At 37.1% G+C, this 25589-nt stretch overlaps 1 protein-coding gene across 6 annotated transcripts; it reads left to right on the top strand.

The window, feature by feature from the left end:
* The first annotated feature begins 16204 nt into the window (after nucleotides 1–16204).
* On the top strand, nucleotides 16205–22622 carry LOC143847795 (sulfate transporter 1.2-like). Of its 6 annotated transcripts, none has more exons than XM_077356567.1 (14): nucleotides 16205–16452; nucleotides 18221–18553; nucleotides 18638–18686; nucleotides 18801–19008; nucleotides 19393–19567; nucleotides 19655–19720; nucleotides 19808–19921; nucleotides 20051–20167; nucleotides 20256–20382; nucleotides 20510–20796; nucleotides 20896–21086; nucleotides 21601–21686; nucleotides 21797–21873; nucleotides 22087–22622. In XM_077356567.1, exons 2-14 carry the CDS (start codon nucleotides 18221–18223, stop codon nucleotides 22234–22236), a joined length of 1980 nt encoding a protein of 659 aa, XP_077212682.1. In that variant the 5' UTR covers nucleotides 16205–16452; the 3' UTR covers nucleotides 22237–22622. The 6 variants fall into 6 exon arrangements, with proteins under 6 accessions (XP_077212682.1, XP_077212678.1, XP_077212679.1 ...); XM_077356563.1 differs by having other exon boundaries at nucleotides 16206–16452; nucleotides 18179–18553; XM_077356564.1 differs by lacking the exon at nucleotides 16205–16452 and adding an exon at nucleotides 16471–16635 and having other exon boundaries at nucleotides 18179–18553.
* Nucleotides 22623–25589: the final 2967 nt, after the last annotated feature.

Genomic DNA, 25589 nt, shown 5'->3' on the forward strand with positions numbered 1-25589 from the left:
TAGGGGAATCACAAAAATATAATACAATGAATCAATGAGATCTGTTCCCAATCTATATACCACTAAATCATGGGCTTTCTAAATGGAATAAGAATATCTTTGATATAAAACTTATAAAGATAAACAAAACAGGTGTCATATTCTAGTTTAAATTAAACCGGTTGTCTCCAAAGGGACATGGATTTCAAGGAGATCTATCTCACCTCATGAAAATTTGGGTTCCATCTTATGTATAACACTGATTTTTTTATTTTATTTTTCAAAAATGAGTTTCAAATCTCTCATTATGCCAATATTTTGCTAGTAAGATCCTGTGGCAGAGACTCCTCCCTAATTAAGGTAACATTAGGTTGATTTTTCTGTACATTTTAAAGGATTGCATTTTTACAAAATGGTTTTGAAACATAATTTTATAAATATTATATTAATATATAGAACCATTTAAGAGGGATTTTATCAAACTAATACTAGATTCTTGTGGGGTCAAATTCTCAACTCCATTGAATATATGCCAGAGATGATGGCAACATAAAGCAGAATAACTAAATAGTTGAGGGCCTAAAGTAGCTTCAGACCATAACAAAAAGAGTCGAGCCAACTAACCGACCCAGCCACACAAGGCTACTTGGAAAAATTGTTTCTCTTAGATCACATGGAAAATTGCTTGCTTGCTTTTCACTCAGCACCAACATTTTGTTTCCTGCAAAACCTGTAGTAGGATATCGAAATCATTAAGGCCCAATAACCAGTTTTGGACTTAATAAAAGGCCTTCTGCCTACAATACTCCCTTCTCCCTATTTTCTGTGGATTTTCGTAGCGAAGATCTTTTAGAATCACTTAAGCTTGCTATAGATACTTCTATAACCTCTATCTTTCTCTGAACATCTATAAGATCTTTTAGATTCTTTTGGAAACTTTCAGCTTAATAGGAAAGCTAGATTTATTTCTAACACTCAGTGCCTTCCAATTGGCATGACACTCTAAGGCAACATAGACTTACATGGTATACAGTCCTTTACATTTAAGCAGTTAATGATCCACCATTAGAGGTAAAAACCCTACAAATTGGAGGGTTAGGACCATCACGTGACAACATTTTGAAGCATAGCTCATTCATATATGGACAGCACATGAATAGTTTGGCCATTGGATCACTAAAAGTGCAAGTATTGGCCATATTGGGGTAATTCAGCTCAAGGACAGAAATCCTTGGATATGCTGTTCTTGGGATTGGCTATCCTACTTGGATAAGTTATTTTGAAATTATCTTGTCCTCTATTCATCAATTTTGTCCATGTAAACCCCTGCTTGAACAGAGTATAGCAAGCCAATCCAAGGATAAAATAAACCCCTGCTTGCTGTCCCCATTCTGAAACAGCTCAATTATTTCTATGTCTCTAGATGTGGCAATACAGCCAGTCTTCATATAATTTTTCCCAGTCAAGTTGAGAGTCAGTGATTATACGTCTTTACTTATCCTTGTACTACCACCCTTAATAGTAGGTACTTCGATTCTTATCAGTTTGCTATGAGACTGTGCTATGTGTAAACAACCCAAAATGGAAAAAAATAGACTTAAAGCTATGAAGAAGAGATATAGACGCCACTTTCCTAGGCACCGATAGCAAAATTTTGAGAGAAGAAAGGCACAATTTTCACCTTTAATCTAGAAAATAGGCGAGAGGAAAGAAAAGTAGAAAATGCAATGCTCCAAAAAGGATGAAATGACTAATGAGTTTACGCTAAAAAATATAAAACCAACACCATAAAATCTAGTTCTCTTAGTCTCCGTTGCATAACGGGAAAGAGACACTGATAGGATACAGTGACTATAATATTGGAATGCGGGTTTGTTTAGGTTGAGGTTTGAGAAGGGGGTGGGGGAGATATCAGTTAATAATAAAAGAAGAATTATAATAAAAGTGCATGTAAGCACAATATTCAATAATAAAACATTATTTCAAACTTGACACAGTACATAAAAAAAACTAGCAAAAACACCTACATTAAGTCTAATAATTATAGCAGTATGTTTACGAGTTGTCAAACGGTTAATAATAAATTCAAAGTGTCAGCTAAATCATAGCCTGATATTGATTTGTCTAATTTCACCCCCTTATAACGTGAACGGTGGGCAACTTTAACGCCTTTTGACGTCAAATCACGTTAAGGGGGGGGGGGGGGGGGTATCATCGCCCTTACTATTTTCAAATTAGCATAAAATGCCCGTAAACTTTGCTAGAATGAAATGATTATATATATATATATATACTCATGTTTATCAATGTATATGGATCTATTTATAGCAACTATACAGAGCCTGCGGCATAATAATCAAGAAGGCATGAGGTGTATTGCATGAAAACCCATATTAGTGAAAACGACTGCCACTTAGATCAATTCCTTTACTGGTGGGGGTGTGCCACTGCCCTGACTTTCCATGTGTTTCACCTGACATTCTATTGGTAGGTAATAAGTGGCCCTCTTGAATATCCTCTAACATAGGCCTCATCAAATTAATTGCCCACTCACATGTGCACTGTCTTTTCTATGGCACTATCTCGTAAAGATATGACTTTCCCTTAATCTTTTTTCTGATGGCAATGTTTGCATGTCCTTGTGGGCTTCTCATAGTGCTCTTTATAAAGTTCACACAAGCATGGCATATCTGTGTGGCCTACTTCTCTTTAAATATTCCATGAGTGCTTACATGAAGGCACTTCCAATCCTAGCCTATGTAATACCCACCTCTCTAATATTTTAATCATGGGTGGCTGACAGTGGTTCTCTTGGGCACATATAGGCTCCTTCTGACGTATTTAGATACCACAAAACTCGATCCTTATTTGCAAATAAAGTTAGTTTAACTTAAAGATCACTTTGGAAGCCATTAACTAATAGAAAATTGCTAATAAGCCATTAACTAATAGAAAATTGCTAATAATACAATACGATGGGCTCTTTCCAGACACTTACTTTCGGGCTTTGATGTGCCACGTGTACATGTATGTGATGGGGTATATCGAATCAACCGGGGACCCGAATCAACCGGGGACCCACATTTCCGGCCTTTGATCCATCAAGCCATGTTTAGAGTTGCCTGAGAAAAGTTAAAGACACTCCTGATAATCATTTTCTGGAGTGTTTTTCTGATTGTGTGGGAGTTAAGAAGATGGTGTTTTGTACGAAGAATGTGCCCAGTAGTTTTGTTCCAAAAGGACAATAAAGGGAAAATTCGGGGCAAAAGGGAGTCACTTTCATAATTCTGCGTTATTTTGGAATGATTTCGAGATTTCACAGTTCCACTCTATAGAAACAGAATTAAAAGAGTAGTTAAAAAGAAGCTTAAACAGTTGATTTTTATAGGCTTTTTAGCTTACTTATGGGATGTTTGTTTAGCATGGGACCAAGACCATGCCAGTCAGAACGGTTTACAAAATCAATGACCATTCGAATAAATGTGCCACCTGTATTTCCACAAAAATACAAGACTCCGATACGAAACCCTGTCCATGAGAAAAATAAAAAGAAAGCCTCAAAAATGCCCCTTTGGTTTAGTTTGGTTGCACAATTTCTAGGGTTTACTTTGCATTTTGACTGGTTTTGGGGTGTCATGTCATCTTACATTGGTGTTTGGTTGCATATTTTGATTTCCACAATTTCTAGGGTTTACTTTGCTTCTCCCTTGACTAGGGATGCATCTGTATTTAGCTTGAAACATCCTCTCTCTGGCTTCTTCCAGCTGCATTTCTTCTGCTCAACTTGTTTTGGCATGAAAGGGCAGCAAGCATATGTTAGGCCCGCCTAGGTATGGGATTGGGTGGGACCTAGCCTGGTATGGGACAGGTTTGAAGGGCCTTGCCTAACGTGTTCCATCAGCTCTGGAGCTTTTGGCGTATCATATCGGTAAGGGATCCACTTGAGAGGTGTCTATATGGAAGAAGAGACCTTTCTTAGAGGTTATCAATGAAAACCTACATACATTCAACTCTTGGAGTATTACTCATACATGAAGGGAGGCAAATTGGATTCTCTCAAAAAGGAATTGTGTATGGAAGGGAGAGGATATTCCCCCCAATCATTCCACCACATCTTTTGGACAGTGAAACTAGATATAGTAATGGAGATTTGTATACTCGATTGTAAAATCTGTTCTCATTAATAAACTGGTAGGGGTCCTGCCAAACTCCAGCTTACCTACCCAAAAAAAAAATCTTTTATAAAAGCCTTTGAAAATGGGAATCCTGATGGGAAATACATAGAAGAACCTGCTAGATGGGGGTTTGCCATTTCTTCAGTAATCAAAATATTAATGAAGAAAAGCAAGGTCCAAAAGCTAGCCCATAGGAATGGACTATCTTGGAAAGGCTAAAGTCATTGGGTCCATTTGCCTTCTCCCATTGGTTTCAAGATAGAAAACATGAAAGCTATGTTAGACATCATGATGACGTGATATAGGTCTTATCTCTTTCTCTCTCCTTTTTATTTCTTTCTTTTTTTCTTTTTGTTGGACAAATTAGATGTTGTCCAGTAGGATCTGATATATGGCTTGATTGAATCCAGAAATTAGAAATGTAAATAAATCAGTACTTAGCTTTTGTAGAAAACGTTTCTGTAAAACAGATCGAGAAGAAGAAGGCTGAGTCGTGCCACTGGTCACTCTCCTTAAGAATCGTATCCGCCCCCTACCGGTGCAAACCGGGATCCGCGAACCGATGCTCCAAGATAAAACAGCCAAAGTTGGCTCCAGTCCACGTGCACTCGCTGACTGGTCCACCCAGAATCACCGTAGAACTGTGCTCAGATCAGAACGGAGGAAAGGAAGAAGACAAGCAGAAACTTTGATGTTTTCTGTAAAAAACTATCTCCTCCAATGGTGCTGTTCTCTTCTTTTTATAGATGAGAATATGACTGTTGGAGGATAATTAATCACCATTAAAAGACCAAAACATTTCTCTTTTAATCACCATTAAAAGACAAAAAATGTTTCTCTCTTAATCACCATTAAAAGACAAAAAACGTTTCTCTTTTAATCACCATTAAAAGACAAAAACGTTTCTCTCTTAATTACCATTAAAAGACCAAAAACGTTTCTCTTTTAATCACCATTAAAAGACAAAAACGTTTCTCTCTTAATTACCATTAAAAGACATAAACGTTTCTCTCTTAATTACCATTAAAAGACAAAAACAGTTTTGGTTTTGAAAACACACCACAAGCACACTCACCAAGGTCTTGGGTTCAAGTCCCCACATATGCAAAAGTCTTTTGCTTTAAAACAAGAGAGGGAAACATAATTTGAATCTTCCCTCCAAATTTTTTTTAAACAAAAAGAAAAAGCATCTTTGACTTTTCAAATCTTTTTATTATTTTGTTTAAAAATTCTAACAATCCCCCACAAGATTCAAAATATAGTTGAAAATTGAAAACGGAAGTATCTGAGCACATTAGAAAATAGAGTGGATTCATACCGGTGTCTTTTGGACTTCAACCGATATTTAGGATAAACAGATTACGTTACCGAGTACGGGTAGAGTTAGACTCCTTCAACCTTTCCTCGTGGGTGTAACTGACTAACCTGTTATCCACACTCTACATTCGATTCCTTAGTGATTCATTCACAGTTTTGGAACATTTTGGCCTTGTTCCCCTCTTGGTTCTCATGAATGTTCTAGAGAATTACTCGTTAAATTCTCATAGGAAGCGGCCTTACCTCCACATTCACTTAGGTCAGTCATCAAGTATGCACTGCAAGTAACATACCACCCAATACAGGTTATGATCTGATTAAGAGTCTATAACTCATCCTCTCTCATTTGCAGTGAACACTATCTTTCATCATTTTGCATCTAGGAGTAGGGGTGATAGTGTTAACAAACCATCCGGTGACTTGTTAGTACCCATTGAACCAAATTCTAGGGATCTCCTTTCACATTGGTTGGGTGTCCATCACTAATGGTTCATGCCACGAGCTTTAACCCCATTCCTTGCGATGTCTCATAAACCACCTTGTTTATCTGTGGTTTTGTCAGAGGATCTGCCAGATTCCTCTCCGACCTTACAAAGTCGATTGCTATTGTTCCCTCACTCAAGTATTGCTTTACCAAATTATGCCTTAGGCGTATATGCCTTCTTTTGCCATTATAGGTCTTACTTTTGGCCTTGGCTAAAGTAGCTTGACTATCACAGTGTAAAGACACTGAGGGAACCGGCCTTGGCCATAAAGGCACATCTGCCATAAAATTCCTGAGCCATTCGGCTTCAGCTCCTGCTAGTGCTAAGGCTATAAATTCCGCTTCCATAGTGGAACTTGTACTACAAGTTTGTTTAACCGATTTCCAAGAAATCGCACCACCACCAAGGGTGAATACATATCCACTGGTAGACATTGAATCTCTTGAATCAGAGATCCAATTCGCATCACTATAGCCTTCTAAGACAGCAGGATACCCCTTAAAATGCAGTCCAAAGTTTATTGTACCCTTTAGCTACCTTAACAACCTAGTCAAAGCCTGTCAGTGTTCATGTCCTGGTCTATGAGTGTGTTGACTAAGTTTTCCAACTGCTAGAGCAATGTCAGGTCTAGTACAGTTAATCAAATATGACACTGAACCTATAATCCTTGAGTATTCCTTTTGGGATACCATCTCACCTTTGTTTTTCTTTAGGTGTACCTGACAATCTAAAGGTGTCTTTGCAGGTGAACTATCATATTGTCCAAATTTCCTTAGAATGCTCTCTACATAATGAGACTGAGACAGTATTATTTCATTTTCTTTTCTGATGATCTTCATCCCTAAGATTACATCAGCTTCACCCATATCTTTGGTTTCAAAATTTGACATTAAAAATCTCTTAGTGGATTTTACTATGTCCAAATTAGTACCAATAATTAGTATATCATCTACATATACACAAAGTATTACACCTTTATCCCCATTAAACTTACTATAAACACATTTGTCGGATTCATTTATCTTATACCCATTTGTAATTAAGACACTATCAAATTTGTCATTCCACTGTTTAGGTGCTTGTTTCAAACCATACAGTGACTTAATTAGTTTACAAACTTTATTTTCATGACCAGACACAATGAATCCTTCAGGTTGTTTAATGTAAATTTCTTCTTCTAAATCTTCATTTAAGAAAGCTGTTTTTACATCCATTTGATGTATTACCAATTTATGAATAGAAGCTATAGCTAATAATATCCTAATGGTGGACAACCTAGCAACAGGAGAATAGGTATCAAAATAATCTATCTCATTTTTCTGTCTAAAGCCTTTAGCTACTAGTCTTGCTTTAAACTTGTCAATTGTCCCATCAGGTCTTAGCTTCTTTTTAAATATCCACTTGCTATCTAGTGCTTTTGTTCCAGGTGGAAGGTCCACTAGTTCCCAAGTGTGATTTTCTATTATGGAATCTAATTCACTTTTAATAGCTTCTTTCCAAAATACAGCATCTGGAGATGTTACAGCTTCAGAGTAAGTTACAGGATCTTTATCTATTAGATAGGTGAACATCCCATCTCCTAGATTTGTTTCTTTTCTTTGTCTTTTACTTCTTCTGAGTTCTTGAAACTCAGAATCCAATTCCTTTTCAGTTTCAGGTTGATTTCTTGAATCATTACTAGGTTCTTTAGGAATTTCTTTCTTCATAGGGAAGTGATGTTCAAAGAACTCAACATCCCTAGATTCAATTATAGTGTTATATTCAAGGATATTTTCAACTGATTTCAAAACTAGAAATCTGTAGGCTGTACTATTTTGAGCATATCCTATGAATACACAATCACATGTTTTAGGTCCTAGTTTTCTTTTCTTAGGTTCTGGTATTCCAACCTTAGCCAAACAACCCCAAACTCTCAAATGAGATAAACTAGGCATTTTGTTATGCCACAGATCATATGGTATTTGACCCTTTTTCTTTGGAGGTATCCTGTTATATATATAACAAGCTGAAAGAAGTGCTTCCCCCCACAAGTTCAAGGGTAAACCAGAACTTATCAACATAGCATTAAACATATCCTTTAATGTTCTGTTCATTCATTCTGCTATACCATTTGATTCAGGTTGGTACGGGGCTGTGGTTTCATGAATAATACCATTATCATCACAGAACTTAGTTATAGAGGCTGTGGTTTCATGGATAATACCATTTGATTCTGTACCTCTATCTGTTCTAAGTCTTTTAATTCTTCTATCTAACTGATTTTCCACTTCATTTTTATATTTGATAAAGGCTTGTTCAGCCTCATCTTTAGTTCTAAGAAGATATACTTTAGTGTATCTAGAGTAATCATCTATAAAGGTCATTTGACAAACCATTCAAGAGATGGTTCTTGCAAATATAATCAGCATTATTCCAGTTTTCAAAATCAGCAGAATCTTCAGATGGTTTTGATTGTGTAAGAACAAAAGCGGCACCAATTTGTTGTAGAGCAAACAAGATCTGTTGTTTCCATCTTTTATAGTTCAATCCAGTAAGGCGTTCGATCTTGGAAAAATCTGGAATGGTGTTGAGAATTCTGTTCACAACAGAGGTGCGAACAACCGTTGGATTGGAATTCTCAACAGAGATGGTATCAACAGAAGTTGGGTTCGGATTATCAGAAGCCATATGATCAGATTTGAAAAATACGATTCTTAAGATTGTTGGACAAATTAGATGTTGTCTAGTAGGATCTGATATATGGCTTGATTGAATCCAGAAATTAGAAATGTAAATAAATCAGTACTTAGCTTTTGTAGAAAACGTTTCTGTAAAACAGATCGAGAAGAAGAAGGCTGAGTCGTGCCACTGGTCACTCTCCTTAAGAATCGTATCCGCCTCCTACCGGTGCAAACCGGGATCCGCGAACCGATGCTCCAAGATAAAACAGCCAAAGTTGGCTCCAGTCCACGTGCACTCGCTGACTGGTCCACCCAGAATCACCGTAGAACTGTGCTCAGATCAGAACGGAGGAAAGGAAGAAGACAAGCAGAAACTTTGATGTTTTCTGTAAAAAACTATCTCCTCCAATGGTGCTGTTCTCTTCTTTTTATAGATGAGAATATGACTGTTGGAGGATAATTAATCACCATTAAAAGACCAAAACGTTTCTCTTTTAATCACCATTAAAAGACAAAAAACGTTTCTCTCTTAATCACCATTAAAAGACAAAAAACGTTTCTCTTTTAATCACCATTAAAAAATAAAAACGTTTCTCTCTTAATTACCATTAAAAGACCAAAAACGTTTCTCTTTTAATCACCATTAAAAGACAAAAACGTTTCTCTCTTAATTACCATTAAAAGACATAAACGTTTCTCTCTTAATTAACATTAAAAGACATAAACGTTTCTCTCTTAATTACCATTAAAAGACAAAAACGGTTTTGGTTTTGAAAACACACCACAAGCACACTCACCAAGGTCTTGGGTTCAAGTCCCCACATATGCAAAAGTCTTTTGCTTTAAAACAAGAGAGGGAAACATAATTTGAATCTTCCCTCCAAATTTTTTTTTAAACAAAAAGAAAAAGCATCTTTGACTTTTCAAATCTTTTTATTATTTTGTTTAAAAATTCTAACACTTTTTTTTTCCTGTTTTAGTTGGTAAGATGCAACTGTCAGCATCAACATCTAAAGTGAGTTAGCCAACTCTGGGCTGGCTAAAGATTGATACCAGAGAAATGAGGAGAAAGATCTATCCAATCCAGCCTTCTAGATGTGGGTCCAATCTGAAATATTCATATTGTCATGTTGCTTTGCCGAAAAATGCATTGGCATGCATTAAGTATAGCTGTATAGGTCGGTCCACCTATTCAATGAACCAAAAAGTTCGTTTACTAGGACCCTCAATGGTAGTTCATATTCAAAAAATCTCTCCGTGCATAAGAACCCTCTGTTCGTCTAGAATTTCCCGAGGGAAGTGGAGTCGTGCAGTTTTATTTTCTAACCAGTCCATTTAAAGGCCAAATGTTTAAGTTCATTTTAGATGCTTGAGATATGGTAAGCACATGCAAGGTCTTAAATTTCGGTGAGGACCTAAACCGAAACGTTCCGAAACCGAAATTGCTGAAATTTCAGAAAATTCAGCGAAATACTTGATAAAATATTAATTTTTTATTCGTTTACAAAATTTCAGCCGAAATTATTTCAGCCCAAGAAAACGACATTTCAACTGCTTCTACGGAATTTCGGCTGAAATTTTGGGATTTCGGATAAAATTTCGGTTTCAGTGAGGTATGAAACTACCCTGAAACCGAAATTTAAAACCTTGAGCATATGGCCCCGTATGGGTAAAAACACGGTTTATCATCCTAACCCTAATTTCTTACAGAAGTGACGGTTGATATAAGGCTTTATCTCACTAAATTTGCTCTGCTAGGCCGCCGCATATGATGAAGTCCTCTTCCTGTTGCCCTTATTTGATCACTTTTTTGCACTTTTCTTGAAGTGATTTGTAAATGGGTCGTGAGTAGTGAACTGTGTAAAACGACCAGTTACTCCAAAAGTTTAAGCTGGTGGCGTTATTTAATCACATATGCTTCAACACTCTCCGTCAAGTAGATTTTTAATATTGAGGAGTAGTTGAGTTTTGAACCCAAGACCTGCTGTGAGGCAAAGGCTCATTACAATGTGAAGCGACCAACTCAACTTAACTCAACTAAGCCTTTGTCCCAAACTAGTTGGGGCCCGCTAATGAATCCTTTAGGAAATTACCATGTGAATAAGGGTGTCAATTTTGGCTCGGGCTCGGAGGCTCGCTCGAGCTCGGCTCGAATCCTTAACGAGCCGAGCCGAGCTCGGCTCGTTAAGCTTAACGAGCCGAGCCCGAGTTAGGCCAGGCTCGGCTCAGCTCGGCTCGTTAAGAATTTAATATATTTAAATATATATATTATATATTAATATATACACTAAAAGGGTTGTCCATGGAGTGAAAAGGGGAGGCAAAATATGTCACTTCATTTTTGGAACCCCATTTGTTACTTGGACCACCCCCCATAGTGTAAAAACAATAGTCAAATTACGCTAAATAGGGCTGTCCAGGGAAAATGAGGGGTGTGAACATAATATAACCCGAGCTCGGTAAGGCTCGCGAGCCTGGCCGAGCCTGACCGAGCCGAGCCTGGTTCGAGCCCGAGCCCGAGCCGAGCCTCACTTGTGAGCTTAATGAGCCGAGCCGAGCCTGGCCAAGCTCGGCTCGGCTCGGCTCGTTTACACCCCTACATGTGAACGACCAATTACTCCAAAAGCTTAAGCTGTTAAGTTGGGGCTTATGCTTCAACAAAATGAGTATTGTTAGTCATACTACTAATCAACTCAAGCATACTTTGGGATTGATTGTAATCAACCAAAATTAGGAGAAATTGATGCAAACGCATCCACTTAGAGTCAGTGCCAAAAATCCAGCACAAAAGGGTTTCTAAGAAACCCGACTATTTGCAAGATTACGTTTAGTAATTGGGAAATGATATCTGCGCCAAGTGTTTCGATAAACAGGCGCTCCACTTGTTTGTCGTGCAATATTTTTAAAGGGTTTAAAGAGCTTTTTGAGAACCGTAATATCCTCTAATATCCCTTTAAATACTACATGACAAACAAGTGGAGCTCATGTTTATCGAAACACTTCGGCGCAGATATCATTTCCCTTAGTAATTTTCTTTGCTTCCTTTTGCAAGTAGATCACTTTTATTTAGGGATTTAGAAGTTTAGAAGGGAGGAAAGTTTACTTTATTAGAATTCCAGCAGAAGTTCTCTTATATTTCTATTTTTAGGAAGAGCAGTTTTAGGACCCTTTTTTGCTGTTAAAGAACATATGTCACTTATGGTTGGCAACTTCACCCCTGAAAACAGGGATCCGTGCCCCATTTGGGGCGGGGACGGGGATGGGGATTTTAAAAATTCCCCAGAGTGAGGATGGGGATGGCTCTTGGCCCGCTCTACCTTGCATTATGCTATTAACAGTGCATAATTAGCATTATCAAAATAAATTATATTTTTAAAATTCCAAATCTACCCTTTGCCCTTTAGCGGGGCGGGGACGAGATGGGGATAGGGATTAGATATTCCCTGTGGGGCGCGGACAGGGATTCCATGCCATCCCCTAAGTGGGGACAAGGCAGGGATGGGGAATTTTCCCTGAGGTGGGGACGGGGAATGTAACATCCCGCTCCGCCCCGTTGCCAGCCCTAGTGCCACTTTGGGAGGGACTTTTTGGATGAAATAAAGAAATGTCTAACATTTTTGGTGCTAGGAGCTTTGAGCTTCTTCTTGAATATGTTCCTTTGGGGAGCTTGTGGTCGGATTGCAGATTTCTCATCCTTCGGTTGCATTAGTTAAAGGGAAATGATACCAACACTGCAATGTTATAATAACATGCTCGAAGTATGTTGTCGTTTAGTATTTAAAGGGCTTGAAAGAGAATTATGAGAGCTGTAATATCTTTCTTATAGCCTTTTAAATGCAAAACGATAAGACACTTTCACCCATCTTACTAAAACGTGGGAATGTTGATATCATTTCCCCAGTAATATTACTAGGGAAGTGATAAATCCACCTCTTTTGATTACTTGGGACACCTAGCAGCAGTGTATCATTGACTGAAGAGGGGCTGATGTACTTCACGTCAGAAAAAATCAATGGGGCTGATTGCCACGTATACTGCTGCTGGGTGTCCCATGTAATAAAAGGGGGATATATCACTTCCCTATTACTAAATGTAATCTTGCAAATAGCCGGGTTTCTAGGTTTCATAGAAACCCTTTTGTGCTAGATTTGTAGCACGTGTGGTGCAGTAGGATGTGCTTTAGACACTGTGCTTTTATCCTGCATTTTACAAGAAAACAGCACGAGCTACGGGAGAACATGAGTAATGTAAAAAAACAAAAGAAACGGAAAAAACTGTTTAATGAGGTTAAAAATAGGAGGAATGATAGATGCAAGGGCCCTCTTTATGCAAGGGCAAGAGAAGGGCAATTGAATAGATTCACGTCATTTTTAAAGTCGGTTGAGATATTTAATTCGGTTGCGGTTGCACTTGATGACGTGGATCTATTCAAGGGCCCTTCTCCTGCCCTTGCATAAAGAGTGCCCTTGCATCTATCATTCCTCTAAAAATAGATACAATAAAAAATGAGATTTGCTAGTGTCCATCACAGAAGGCATTTCGTGGATGGTCTGTTGCATGTGAGAGCAGCCACATCATGAATGAAGACAAAATCTGCTGAAAAGTGAGCCTGTGTGGCGGCTCTCATACGCAACAGACCATCCGTGAAATACCTTTGCTAGCAAATCCCATAAAAAATAAATGTAAAAAAATTTGTAACTTATTTATGCATTTATTGCTAAGATATAATCTTAATGATCAATTAATGATCAACCTTGGGTCCCACATGGCATACATGTGTGATCAAGACCATTGATCAACGTGGACAATAATAGATGGGTTAACAGTTGTTGAGAAGCTCATATAGACGGATTATTTGACAGGATAACCTAATTAGGGTGGGACCATCCCCAATGGGTTAGTCAACGATTTGATTATGTAAATGTGACATGCAAGGGTATTAATCACCTTTATTGTTTTGCTTGCTTGTTTTTTTGTTGCAAGGGCAAAAATTCTCCGGGATTTCGTTTGGAAAATAATGACGAAGGTGAAATTGACCAACAATTTGGTTATTTGCACATTGTCTTTTGCATTTGGTGGGGATTCGAGCTCAATTCCTTGTCTTCTTGCCAATATGTCGCAAGGGTTTCGTCTTTATTTTCTGGCAGGCCTCTTCTTCTTTAGTTGCCATCTTCAATATTTGGACATATCTCCTGAGATGACCATCTTCTCTTCAGGGCCTTCAGGCTAATGCTTCTTTTGGCATAAAATAGGCGTAAAACAAATTTAATGCCTATTTTTAAGTGGAAAATAGGTTGAAATTTGTTTTACGCCCATCTTATTTCCAAAGAGAAGGAGAAAATGACTCTGTATGCAGGACATAGACCTCAGTTTGGTATCAGACCTTGGCCTACTGGGTCTCCAATGACCCATTAGATCAACGGTCCCTATCACGTATTAAATCATGATTGTCTTCGTTCATCAAACCAGATATTCATCCTACTTGATCTCTGAATATTTGTATACATTTAATCTCTACTATGGAAAATCATATTTTCACCTCTGTCTATGCATTTCTACGTCGTTAATTTTGCTTGTCTTTTCTTGAAATATTAGTTTCCTTGTATTACAATATAGATCAATATAGAGTGTCTTTTTTTTTTTTTTTTTAAGAGACATTTAGGGCATGTTTGTCTACCATGACAAGATAAACTATTGTCTCCAAGTTGTGAGACTAAAAATCAGGAAACAAAAACCAAGAAACAAGTGTCTCTGACAAATAATGGAGATTTTTATTAATTTTGGTTACAATTCAATTAGCCCTAATGAGTGATTATATAGAACGCTCAAAGGGTTAAACATAGAAAGAAAGAGATAAACATAACCAAGCAAGAGATAAATCTAGAAATCATTCCTACTAAGATTAGCCTAATCGCCAATTTAATCTAGCTACCTAATATAGCTAGGTTACCTCTACTAGCCAACTTGCCTAATATAATAAGATGATCCAATAGTAAGATCTCAACACAATTCACCGATGAGATCTCACATATTCTAACAGTCTCCAAGTGGTGAGAAGTGGCTAAATATCACGAAACAAAAAAAAACTCTACTCAAAATAGGATTGACTTTTTCTTGATTCTAGCCACTTCTCAACCGTGCCTAGGACTGTCAATCGGGATGGGCAAGCTTGAAGCCCGCTTGTTCGGCCCGCTAAAAGCCCGCCCATAATTAAAATGAGAACAAGCTAAACCAAGCTTGGTCAAAAGTTGAAGCCCGAACTCTAATTTGGGCTGAGCTTGATCAAGGGTCGTCCAGCCCGTTATAGGCCCGGGCCCGATAATATATTCACTATATAATTTTTCATGATTTTTTATGCCCTTAAAAATCAATAGATATTAATTAAATAGGTTACTTAAACATTAATATCCTATAGGGTATAGTTTGACATTAAATAGGTTTCTTTCTTTTTTTATTTTGCCCCTCTTCTGCGCACTCCATATGAACGGTTTGGATCATCATATCCTATAGGCTATAGTTCGACCTCAGATTTATTAAATGAATAAGACAAAATCTAGCAAAAAATCAATCCGTGTGGCTTTTCTCACATGCCAAAGCCAATAAGTTTAATGGCTTTCTATGAAATTGGTTTTTCTGTGCTTGACTTAGTCTTTTCTCGTGCAGAAAATAAGAAGTGATGGGCAAGCCTGAATTCGGCCCGAAGCCTGTTGTGGAGTTTGGGCTGAGTTTGAGCAAGCAAATTTCTAATTTAGTCAGGCCCGAACTCGGCCCGAAGCCCGTTGTATAGACATGGGCTGAGCTTGAGCACCTCAGGCCCGCCCAAGCTCGGCCCGATTGACAGTCCTAACGGTCCGTGCCCGTCAATTCTGTCTCCTTCTCCCACCCACTCCACCCTTCTCACCACTTGGAGAGACAATTTATCATGAAAAAAAAAATCCCTAGCCACCAGATGTGGCCTTACTTAGAAAAGTCTTGATCCTAAATAACCAACCGGTTTCAGATATCATTTTATACATTTTATCATAACACAAAAGAATCCCAATTGAAAAACAAAGAAAAGAAAAAACACAACCCTATCTCGTGACAGGTGAGACCATAAGACAAAGAAATTGAGAAAATCTTAGGTCAATTTCATCAGTCTTTATTTCCAAAACGGGAACCCGTTTTAGAAGTGTTTTCCAAAGATGAGATATATAGACAGATTTCCCTATCCCTTTCAATCCGACAAGTTGGACAAAGACAGAGCGAAAAAGACTCCAAAGTCGTCGTTCATCTTTCAGCGTATTATCCACGTAACAATCAATTGAACACAAATCGACCCCACACTTGTTATGTTTCCGTCTTACTACACCCTGTGGCGTTATCGTAAATATAGTAAAATATGTTACCATTTTATAAGCCAAAAAGCCTTTTCTCGAACTTGATTTTGAGCTGTTCTTGTTGCGCCAACGTAGAAAAGTCAAAGAAAATCGTTCTCTTTCTTTCCTAAATTATTAAAAAAGACTTTTGAAAGATTAAAAAAAAAAAAAACACATCTTAGATTCATTGAATGTGGACCCAATTTGGGTCTGCCTTTTCGTGATGTTTTTTCTCTTGCTTTGAAAGATTGCATTCCAAAATTTAAAACGTTGAGAACCATTGAACATGGGAGAAGAGAAAAAAAGGAAAGGGTGGGGGAGGAAGATACAAGAGATTTCTTTATTTTTCTTACTTTTGCCCTTTGTTCTAAATTTTTGAGGTGTTGTTTAGAGGAATCTGAAACAATTTGGCTTTTTCTTTATGGACCCTTTTTCTCTCTAGAAATCATCCTCCTGGTGCACTATCGATGGTTTCCATGTAAAGCTTTTCTCTCATAGCCTTTTTGGATATATAATATAAAAAGAACCCTTTTCATAGAATTGTATTGGGTTTTATTAATTTAATGAATATTTTTAATAATCTGAAGAACCAAGAGGCTGGTTTAATGGGTTGATTGAATAATTTGAGTCTGTTCAGCTGGCTTTTGAATTTTACCATCAGGTATGATTTACTTGCATGATTAGAATTTATGGGTTATTTGTATTTTTTTTACCTGGGGTATTGTTAGGTAAAACCAGAATTGGGTCTCTGATTATTTTGAATTTCCAATACAATTTTATATTGAACTTTTTTTGTGTTTTGAAAATTTTCATCATTTTATGAATCATCCCCTCTCTCTTTGTCTCTCATGTTGGTGGTGCATAAGAAATGTTAGTAGTGCTGGGTCTCCTTGAACATTCAAGATATTGTTCTTTATATATTCTATAGTTTGATTTTCCTGAAAAACAGAAAACAAAAAATTTAGATGGAGAAAATAGAATAAAAGGATTGAGCAAGTGGATATATTTTTAGATTTGGGTTTTCTTTTTTTGTTCTTTTGGCTACTTCACTGCTAGTCTTTTTAATTTATAAGAGTGTATGCTGATTTTTTACGGGGTTGTCCAACTTTGTTACTTTATCTGTTGGAATGGCCATTAGAACTTCATTTAATGGATTTTGTTAATTTTCATTTTTATCTACATGCAAATTAAGTATTTTCAGTTGAGAAGCTACAATTATGCACAGTAGAAAGCCAAGACAGTTAAAGCGGTCTATGAAAAATACAGGGACCCTTTTTTCCATTTCATTGAAATGGACACAAAAAGCAATATGAATGTTGTCATGGCCTCATCCGCGGAGTAGAAGTCGTACTTGCCTTTTGCTTTTCATGACTAATTGTTTGACAGCCACCACAGAAAAATTCCTCTGACATGATTCTCTTTCAGAACTTTCCATGGAAAATCAGATATTTCTTAAATTAATATCCTGGTAGGGGTCCGCCTAACCCCAGCTTACCAATCAAAAAAAAAAAAAACAGTTGTAATCAGAACAGCCAAGTCAACACCTTTCTTAACCATCTGTTTAAGTTCATGAGTACAAGAATATGAAAGAAATATGTCAGTTAGGTTATAATTAAAAATAATAATGAGTTTATACTTAGCAATCTTGTATTGGGTATCTATAAGATCTAGGTTCATAGCTATGGTGCCTTATCACTCAGGGAACAAGTTTGACCTGCATTTCTGTTAAAGATTATATAAGGACCTTCTCCATTTCTATTTTAGAGGAGCACAAGGCTCTGAGTTGGAGTACTTGTTGTCTATTCCTTCATTATAGTCCCTCTGTTTTATTATATTGTATGCAATTCTCCAACTTCCCTTCTTAAATCAAGCACAAGAGAGCCTTTAGTCATGATCATTCTCTCATAGGTTAGCAAGATCTCAGATTCAGTACACCCCTGTTGATTTAATTGGGTAATTATCTCTATTGACTTAACTAAGTCCCACTTACTAGATTGGCTTGTTCTAATTTATCTGCATTCTGTGATATATTTGACATTTGGTTGAATGTTTGGTTTCATATTTCTATTAAATTTATGTGTGATGTCTTCTGATTTAGATATCTTTGTATATATGTAATGTTGTAGTGTTTGTTACTTTCACTTGCTAGCACATATTAAGGACTGTTTGAGACTTTACTGATAGAATTTTGTGACTTCGTACAGGTGAATACTTTGTTCTTGTATTCACCTCTAATTTAATCTCAGATGGGCCACTCTGTTTATGATGATCATGAAACAAAAGAATTGGACATCACCACCCTGAATTCCACTCATAATGGGGATGAATTTCTATCTGTTCATAAGGTGAGATTGCCCCCTCGACAAAAGCTCATTACGGAATTCACTTCTACGGTGAAGGAAACGTTATTTGCCGATGACCCTTTCCGCCCTTTCAAGGACCAACCAACGTCAAAAAAGTTTATCCTAGGCCTTCAGGCCATATTTCCCATCCTCGAATGGGGGAGACACTATAATTTACAGAAATTCAAAGGAGATCTTATTGCGGGACTAACCATTGCCAGTCTCTGTATACCACAGGTAGATGATTTAAAGAAACTAGTTGCCTCCATTTGGTAACCAGCTTAATAAATTCTCTAATGTGTGATTTGTTCTATGAAATAGGACATTGGGTATTCAAAGCTTGCGAATTTGGCTCCCCAAAATGGGCTATGTAAGTTACATATTCCCATTTAATTTATTATTTTTGTTTAACAATAACATAATGACTTATTAGTTATTACCAATTGATTTCATGGAAAATTTTGTCTTTTATTGAACGTAACAGACTCTAGTTTTGTTCCACCGCTGATTTACGCCTTTATGGGGAGTTCGAGAGACATTGCCATTGGTCCGGTAGCGGTTGTGTCTCTGTTGCTTGGAACTCTGCTCCAGAATGAGATTGACCCTATCTCCAATCCAGTTGAGTACCGCCGGCTTGCATTCACTGCGACTTTTTTTGCTGGTATTACACAAGCCACCCTTGGGTTGCTCAGGTAACTAACATAAATTTCAACCACCCATTCCTTTTGAAATTACAAAACCAGAACTCCCCACAAAATTAAGGCCCTGTTTGTTTTGGATTTTGAGAACTGATTGTGAGTCCAAAACTCATTATTGGACTCAAAATTAAATGATACTATACTAAGCATCATTTTTGTGATTATATTCTGCACTGTGTTGTTAGTACTTACTACATCATTGCTTTGTTTATAACCACAAACTTCTGATTATTTATGGAGCCAATGTCTGCATGCTTTTCTCTCACTCCATGGGGATGCGATTTAGCCTAATTGTTGATAGTTGTTCTCCTGTGTCCGATCGTTCACCACTATCACTATTCTATGTTATAATATCAAAAACTTTGGTTACATTTTCAGGTTAGGATTTTTGATAGACTTCCTATCTCATGCTGCCATTATTGGGTTTATGGGTGGGGCAGCCATTACAATTGCCCTACAGCAGCTCAAAGGTTTTCTTGGCATCAAGAAATTTACCAAGAAGACTGATATTGTTTCAGTTATGCATTCGGTATGGGGTTCAGTACACCATGGGGTGAGGAATTATCACTCTTGAAAAAGTTGAATAAAATAGGTGCAGTCAGTTGCATTTATTAACCATTAACCTTTACTACATCTACAGTGGAACTGGCAGACAATACTAATAGCAACGGTATTCTTGGCTTTCCTTCTACTTGCCAAATATCTCGTAAGAGTTACTCTTTGCTTCATATAACTTGAACTTTATGCTAGTCTAAGGTTTTTCCCCTAATTCTTACATAATTTGATGTAACAGGGGAAGAAGAGAAAGAACCTTTTCTGGGTGGCTGCGATTGCGCCTTTGATCTCTGTTGTTCTATCCACCTTTTTTGTATATATCACCCATGCCGAAAGGCATGGTGTTCAAATTGTAAGTAATCAACTTTGAATTGAATGAAAACTCACAACTCTTCTTGAAAACTTAATGGAAGTGTTTTCTTGAATTATTGCATCGCAATAAAACCAGTACAGTACTAATATTGCTTCTGATGTCTAAAAGGTGAACCACATAAAGAAGGGTATAAATCCCTCATCTTTGAATCAAATTTATTTCACCGGTGGATATGTTGGGAAAGGTTTCCGAATTGGTGTCGTGGCTGGTATGGTGGCCTTAACGGTAAGTCAATTCCAGAGTTCAAGACTATGTGTACAGATATTAAAATTACATTTCTATATTCTAAAACCAAATGCTATGGACTTATCAGGAGGCTGTAGCGATTGGAAGAACATTTGCAGCTATGAAGGACTATCAATTGGATGGAAACAAAGAAATGGTGGCCCTTGGAGTGATGAATGTTGCGGGTTCAATGACTTCTTGCTATGTGGCAACAGGTGAAACAGCTAATTTAGAGCATATGTATGTATGTAAACTTGGACAAGTTTGCCACAACAATCTGCTATTTCAAAGCTCCTGTTTTCTTTCTTTCTACTCTTGGATTGATGGGTTTCCATTTTTCAGGTTCCTTTTCTCGCTCTGCGGTGAACTACATGGCTGGATGCCAAACAGCTGTTTCTAATATCGTGATGTCGGCCGTGGTATTCCTAACCCTAGAATTTATCACACCCCTCTTCAAGTACACTCCAAATGCCATTCTTTCATCTATCATTATTTCAGCTGTGATCAGCCTAATAGACTATGAGGCAGCACATCTGATTTGGAAAATCGATAAATTGGATTTTGTCGCCTGCATGGGAGCCTTCTTTGGTGTAATTTTTGCATCTGTTGAGATTGGCCTTTTGATTGCGGTAAGAAGCGGATTGTCCTTTCAACTAACTTTCATTTGCCCACGATGATCTGCTGGATACTAATTACTAAAATATGTTTTCATCATCTCTTTCAAACAGGTTGCGATATCATTCGCAAAAATCCTTCTGCAAGTGACAAGACCAAGGACAGCTATACTTGGGAACCTTCCCAGAACAACCATCTATAGGAACATTGAACAGTATCCTAATGCAAAGAAAGTTCCCGGTATTCTGATTGTGAGAGTTGATTCAGCTATCTACTTTTCCAACTCCAACTATGTTAAGGAGAGGTATTGATGGACTTGATTGGTCTCCATATTTTTCAGTTCAAAGAATATACTGTTAGGAATGGTGTCATGATTTAAGTTTTTATATCTAATTAGACAGAATTGGGTCTTCAAGGGATTCATTTTTTTTAGCAAACTTCAACAGAGAACCCAAAAATTTAAACAGCATGCAGCATATCACAATCACAGTAGATAAAACAGCAAATAGAAAAATCTGTAACAGTGACATCTTAACAGATGCAGCTAACAATTACAGTGTTTGGCATACTAAAACGATGTCCTGTGTCCTTTTATACTTCCATCATTCTATTTGACTTACTAAAACTATGTCCTTTTATACTTTCATCATTCTATTTGATGTTTTTGATTGATATGTTCAAAACCCAAGTGGGAAATTTTACTGGCAATTCTACCTACTCTGTATCAGTCTTATGCTGTTAAGTAGGTGTCACCCCACATGGGCAGTTACAAATCCCACAAGAACATACTAACAACATTTAAACATGTTTTCTTGCAGGATCCTGAGATGGTTGGGTGATGAAGATGAACAACTGAAAGCAAACGACGAACCACGTATTGAGTATTTGATTGTGGAAATGTCACGTAAGCAAATCTGAATCAGTCTTATGTTTCCTTTTTTAAACTTTTTCATTTGTAAACGTGTTGAATTCAGTTGAGCCTAGACTTATTTTTACGAATTTTTTCTGTTGCAGCTGTTATCGACATCGACACCAGCGGCATCCACGCCTTAGAAGAGTTGCACAGGAGTCTCCAAAAGCGAGACGTTCAGGTGAGCAACCACACCATAATCCCATAGAGAAAAAATGAAAACAGGAACATGATTTTATACATTTTCTTTCCATGAATTATGAAAATGCCCACCATTTCTATAAATTACGCGAATTCCACTGAGGATGAGAATGCTTAATGAATCAAACCATGTACTAACTTCTAGTATTATTAGATTGAAAAGTACCTCAAAATTCTCATAATGTTTCAACAGCTTGTTCTAGCCAATCCCGGGCAGGTGGTGATCGACAAGCTCTACGCGTCCAAATTCACAGACATGATTGGCCAAGACAAGATCTTCTTGACTGTCGCGGATGCTGTGATGACCTACTCTCCTAAGATGATGACGGCCGAAGACGTCTGAGAGGATCAGGACACACCTAATTCCCTTGAAAGAGAAAACTCACCATGGGAGGAGACTGAAAGCTTAGAGAGAAGGCAGAGGAAGGGATTAGATTCATGGGCTTGAAGGAGAATTAAAAATTTGGGAGAAAAAGTTGTGTATATAATGATGAGTGGGGTGGCAAAAAGAGATAGGCAATGGCGTGCAAAAAGTTGGTGGGTGGTCTGGATTTTGGCAGGTTTATTATGGTTATGTAACGTTCCCTTCTGTAAGTGTCAAAAGTGGTGCACTTTCTGTTTTTTTTATGAATTTTAAAAGGGAAATGACTTCCCTTTAAAAGTTAACTGTTGTATTAGGAAATGACTAAATTATACTTGTTGTGTTATAAAAGCTACCAAAGTTTGTAAGCAACTTTGGCCAAACTACCAAGTTGCCATGCTTTAAAAGAAACTACAACTCATTAAAAGAAAATATTAAGTCACTAAGTTGTGGATATAATACTCTTTTTTCTAATTCTTACCTTCTTTTCTTCTTCTTGGTTTTAGTGATTTTTAAGGAATTTTTTATCTAGGAAAACAATTATTAAAATGATCAATCGAATAATATTCCATAGAAAAGATAATGTAGGGTCATAGGCTTACAATTTTCCTTGAAAACTTGAATATTTCCGAACTCACCTTGTCAGATCACTCACCTTGGTTTTTGTGATTTGATTGCAAGATAGGTTTCCATTGAATAACACCTTGTCCCGGATACACCGTTGCCAGTAGGTTGTCCTGTATCCATTTTAAATTTTGTTCATTGGTACTGTTTTTTTCCTGGGATTATTTCTGTCCATTGTTTGCTCGACATTGTACTATCTAGGAATTAGTTTTGTCTATTGTTTGATTAACAATTTACTATACTGGTCTATACGAGCATATGCATCTTAAAAAAAGAGTTCAAATCACACAGTTCTGATCCCACTTGTTGAAAAACGAAATCAAAGCATCAAAGCTTTGATACCACTTATTAAAGAAGAGATAAAATCAAAAGAAGCAAAAAACATAAGAACACAAAGCAGGGAGAGAAACATTTCCCTTTTGTGAATATTTTAATAAAAAATATTTACACCACGCTTCATGTTTACTCTTCTCTCTTCACGTTTTGCAGTTGCCTCTTTTTTTAAAAAGAAACCCTCCAAGTACTATTCCAAGTCAAACTAGAATCCTAACAAATGAGTGGGCAATTGTCTCTTTTTATAAAAAGAAATACTTGAAGTCCTATTCCAGTCAAACTAGAATCCTAACAAAAACAAGTACCAACCGTCCATTTTTCTCCTCACAAATGAACTCTAAAGCAAACCAAATACATAAAACAACGACACACTTTTAACCAAACTAGGACTCATAGTTTCATTAGGATTCAACATGTCCATTAGCATCGGCTCAACCCCTCCGACGCCGTGTAGAGTCGACGATGACTCGAACACTCCCCGTAGCGTTGACTCTTTACTTGTCATGCCAGGCTCCTTTCTAAACTTCGCAGATTTCTTGTAACTCAGCCTTTGAAATAAGCAAGGGCTACGAACACACGAACCTTCAAAACTTTGCCTATTGGATTGAATGTCTCGTCATTGTCTTGCCCGTATTTCTAAGAGAATCTTCAAACAACAAGTCTCACCTTGAACCTCTTAACCGATCCATCCGCTATGCTATTTACCTTGTACACCCACTTACAAGATATAGATGACACTCCAGCACGTAGTGGAACTAGAACTCCGTATTCTATAGAAATAGAATCAAATGGGCAGTTAAAAAGAAGGTTAAATTGCGCGTTGATTTTTATAGGCCTTTTAGCTTGCTTATGGGATGTTTGTATAGCATGGGACCAAGACAATGCCAGTCAGAATGGTTTACAAGATCAATGACCATTCGAATACATGTGCCACCTGTATTTCCACAAAAAATACATGACTCCGATACATACACCCTGTCGATGAGAAATATAAAAAGAAAGCCTAAAAAATGCCCCTTAAAGGGTTAGTTTGGTTGCACAATTTCTAGGGTTTACTTTGCCTTTTGACTGGTTTTGGGGTGTCATGTTATCTAAGGGTCGCACATTTTGATTTCAGCTTGGAGACTAATTTGAAAAAAAGGTTGGTTTTCGCCAAGTGGTCTTGGGTTTTGATTTTCTCCCCCTCTCTCTCTCCTCTCTATATGGGTAAGAACACTCCTCAGAGGAAACTAATTTAATTGACAACCAAACACTACTTCCATTACTCTACGAGTAGACTACTCCACTGTGATTACACATGTTGACTACTTCAATATTCTAATTCACAACTATTCTACATGGCAACTAAGTAGCCCAAATGGGGAACTATAGGGGACTTGAGGAGCAACGCATTAGTCCCACCATACTTTAAGCTTCCACTCTGAAAACCCGAGTTAGTTGGGTGTTTTGGGATTTAGTGAAGAGGCTCCAGCAAAATCCCATTCTCTTGTGAAAACGCTCACCTGAGAATCCTTCCTACTTCAAAATTCTAATAGGCAACTCTTCCCCCACGCACCCCCCCCCCCGCCTCATGAAAAATTACTATTATACCCTTAACTCGTAGATAAATAAGAAAAAATACATAAAATCTAAAAAGGAAATAAAACATAAAATACCCATCACGAAAATTGACCAGAATACCCTTGTCTCATGAAAAATGATAAGACATGAAAAAATTAGGAAAAAATCCTAACAAAAGAGACAATTCTAAAATACTCTTATGCCATAGAAAATGGCCAAAATACCCTTATGTCATGAGAATTGAGCAAAATACCCTATCTCATAGAGAATTAGAAAAAATTAGAAAATTTTTAAAAATTGAATAAAAGTCATAAAATACCCATATGCCATGGAAAATGACAAGAATGATCACATCTCATAATAACCACAATACCCTTAATTATCTCATGGAAAATAAGAAAAAATAAAAATCCTAAAATACTCTTATCAAAATTACCAAAATGCCCTTATCTCATGAAAAATTCCCAAAATACCATATGAAAAAATGTGAAAAGGGAAAAAGTAGAAAAACTGAAGAAAAAAAAATCCTGAAATAGGAAAAAAAATTAAAATACTCCTGGCCAAGCAAATGTGGAAAATAGAAGAAATAGAAAAGATCGTAAAAACAAAAAAAAATCATGTCATGCAAACTGACAAAAATGTTCGTATCTCATAAAAATGATCAAAATACCCTTTAGCTTGTGGAAAATGAGAAAAAATTTAAAAATCTTAAGCATAAATAAATTCTTAACCATCCTATGTCATAGGAAGTAACCAAAAATTCCCTTACCTTTTGGGAAATGATAAAAATACCCTATCTTATTGAAAATGACCAAAAT

The sequence above is a fragment of the Tasmannia lanceolata genome, unplaced genomic scaffold, assembly GCF_043159265.1.
Source record: "Tasmannia lanceolata isolate RefF3 unplaced genomic scaffold, GAP_Taslan_0.1 ptg000016l, whole genome shotgun sequence".
In the NCBI taxonomy this organism is placed as follows: Eukaryota; Viridiplantae; Streptophyta; class Magnoliopsida; order Canellales; family Winteraceae; genus Tasmannia; species Tasmannia lanceolata.

Bases quoted from the DNA above. Each gene is read 5' to 3' on its own strand.
- LOC143847795 (XM_077356567.1), top strand. From the start codon at position 18,221: ATGGGCCACTCTGTTTATGATGATCATGAAACAAAAGAATTGGACATC. The intron at 20,383-20,509 runs GTGAAACAGCTA...TCCATTTTTCAG, and splicing joins TTCTTGCTATGTGGCAACAG to GTTCCTTTTCTCGCTCTGCG. The intron at 21,087-21,600 runs GTATTGATGGAC...GTTTTCTTGCAG, and splicing joins TCCAACTATGTTAAGGAGAG to GATCCTGAGATGGTTGGGTG.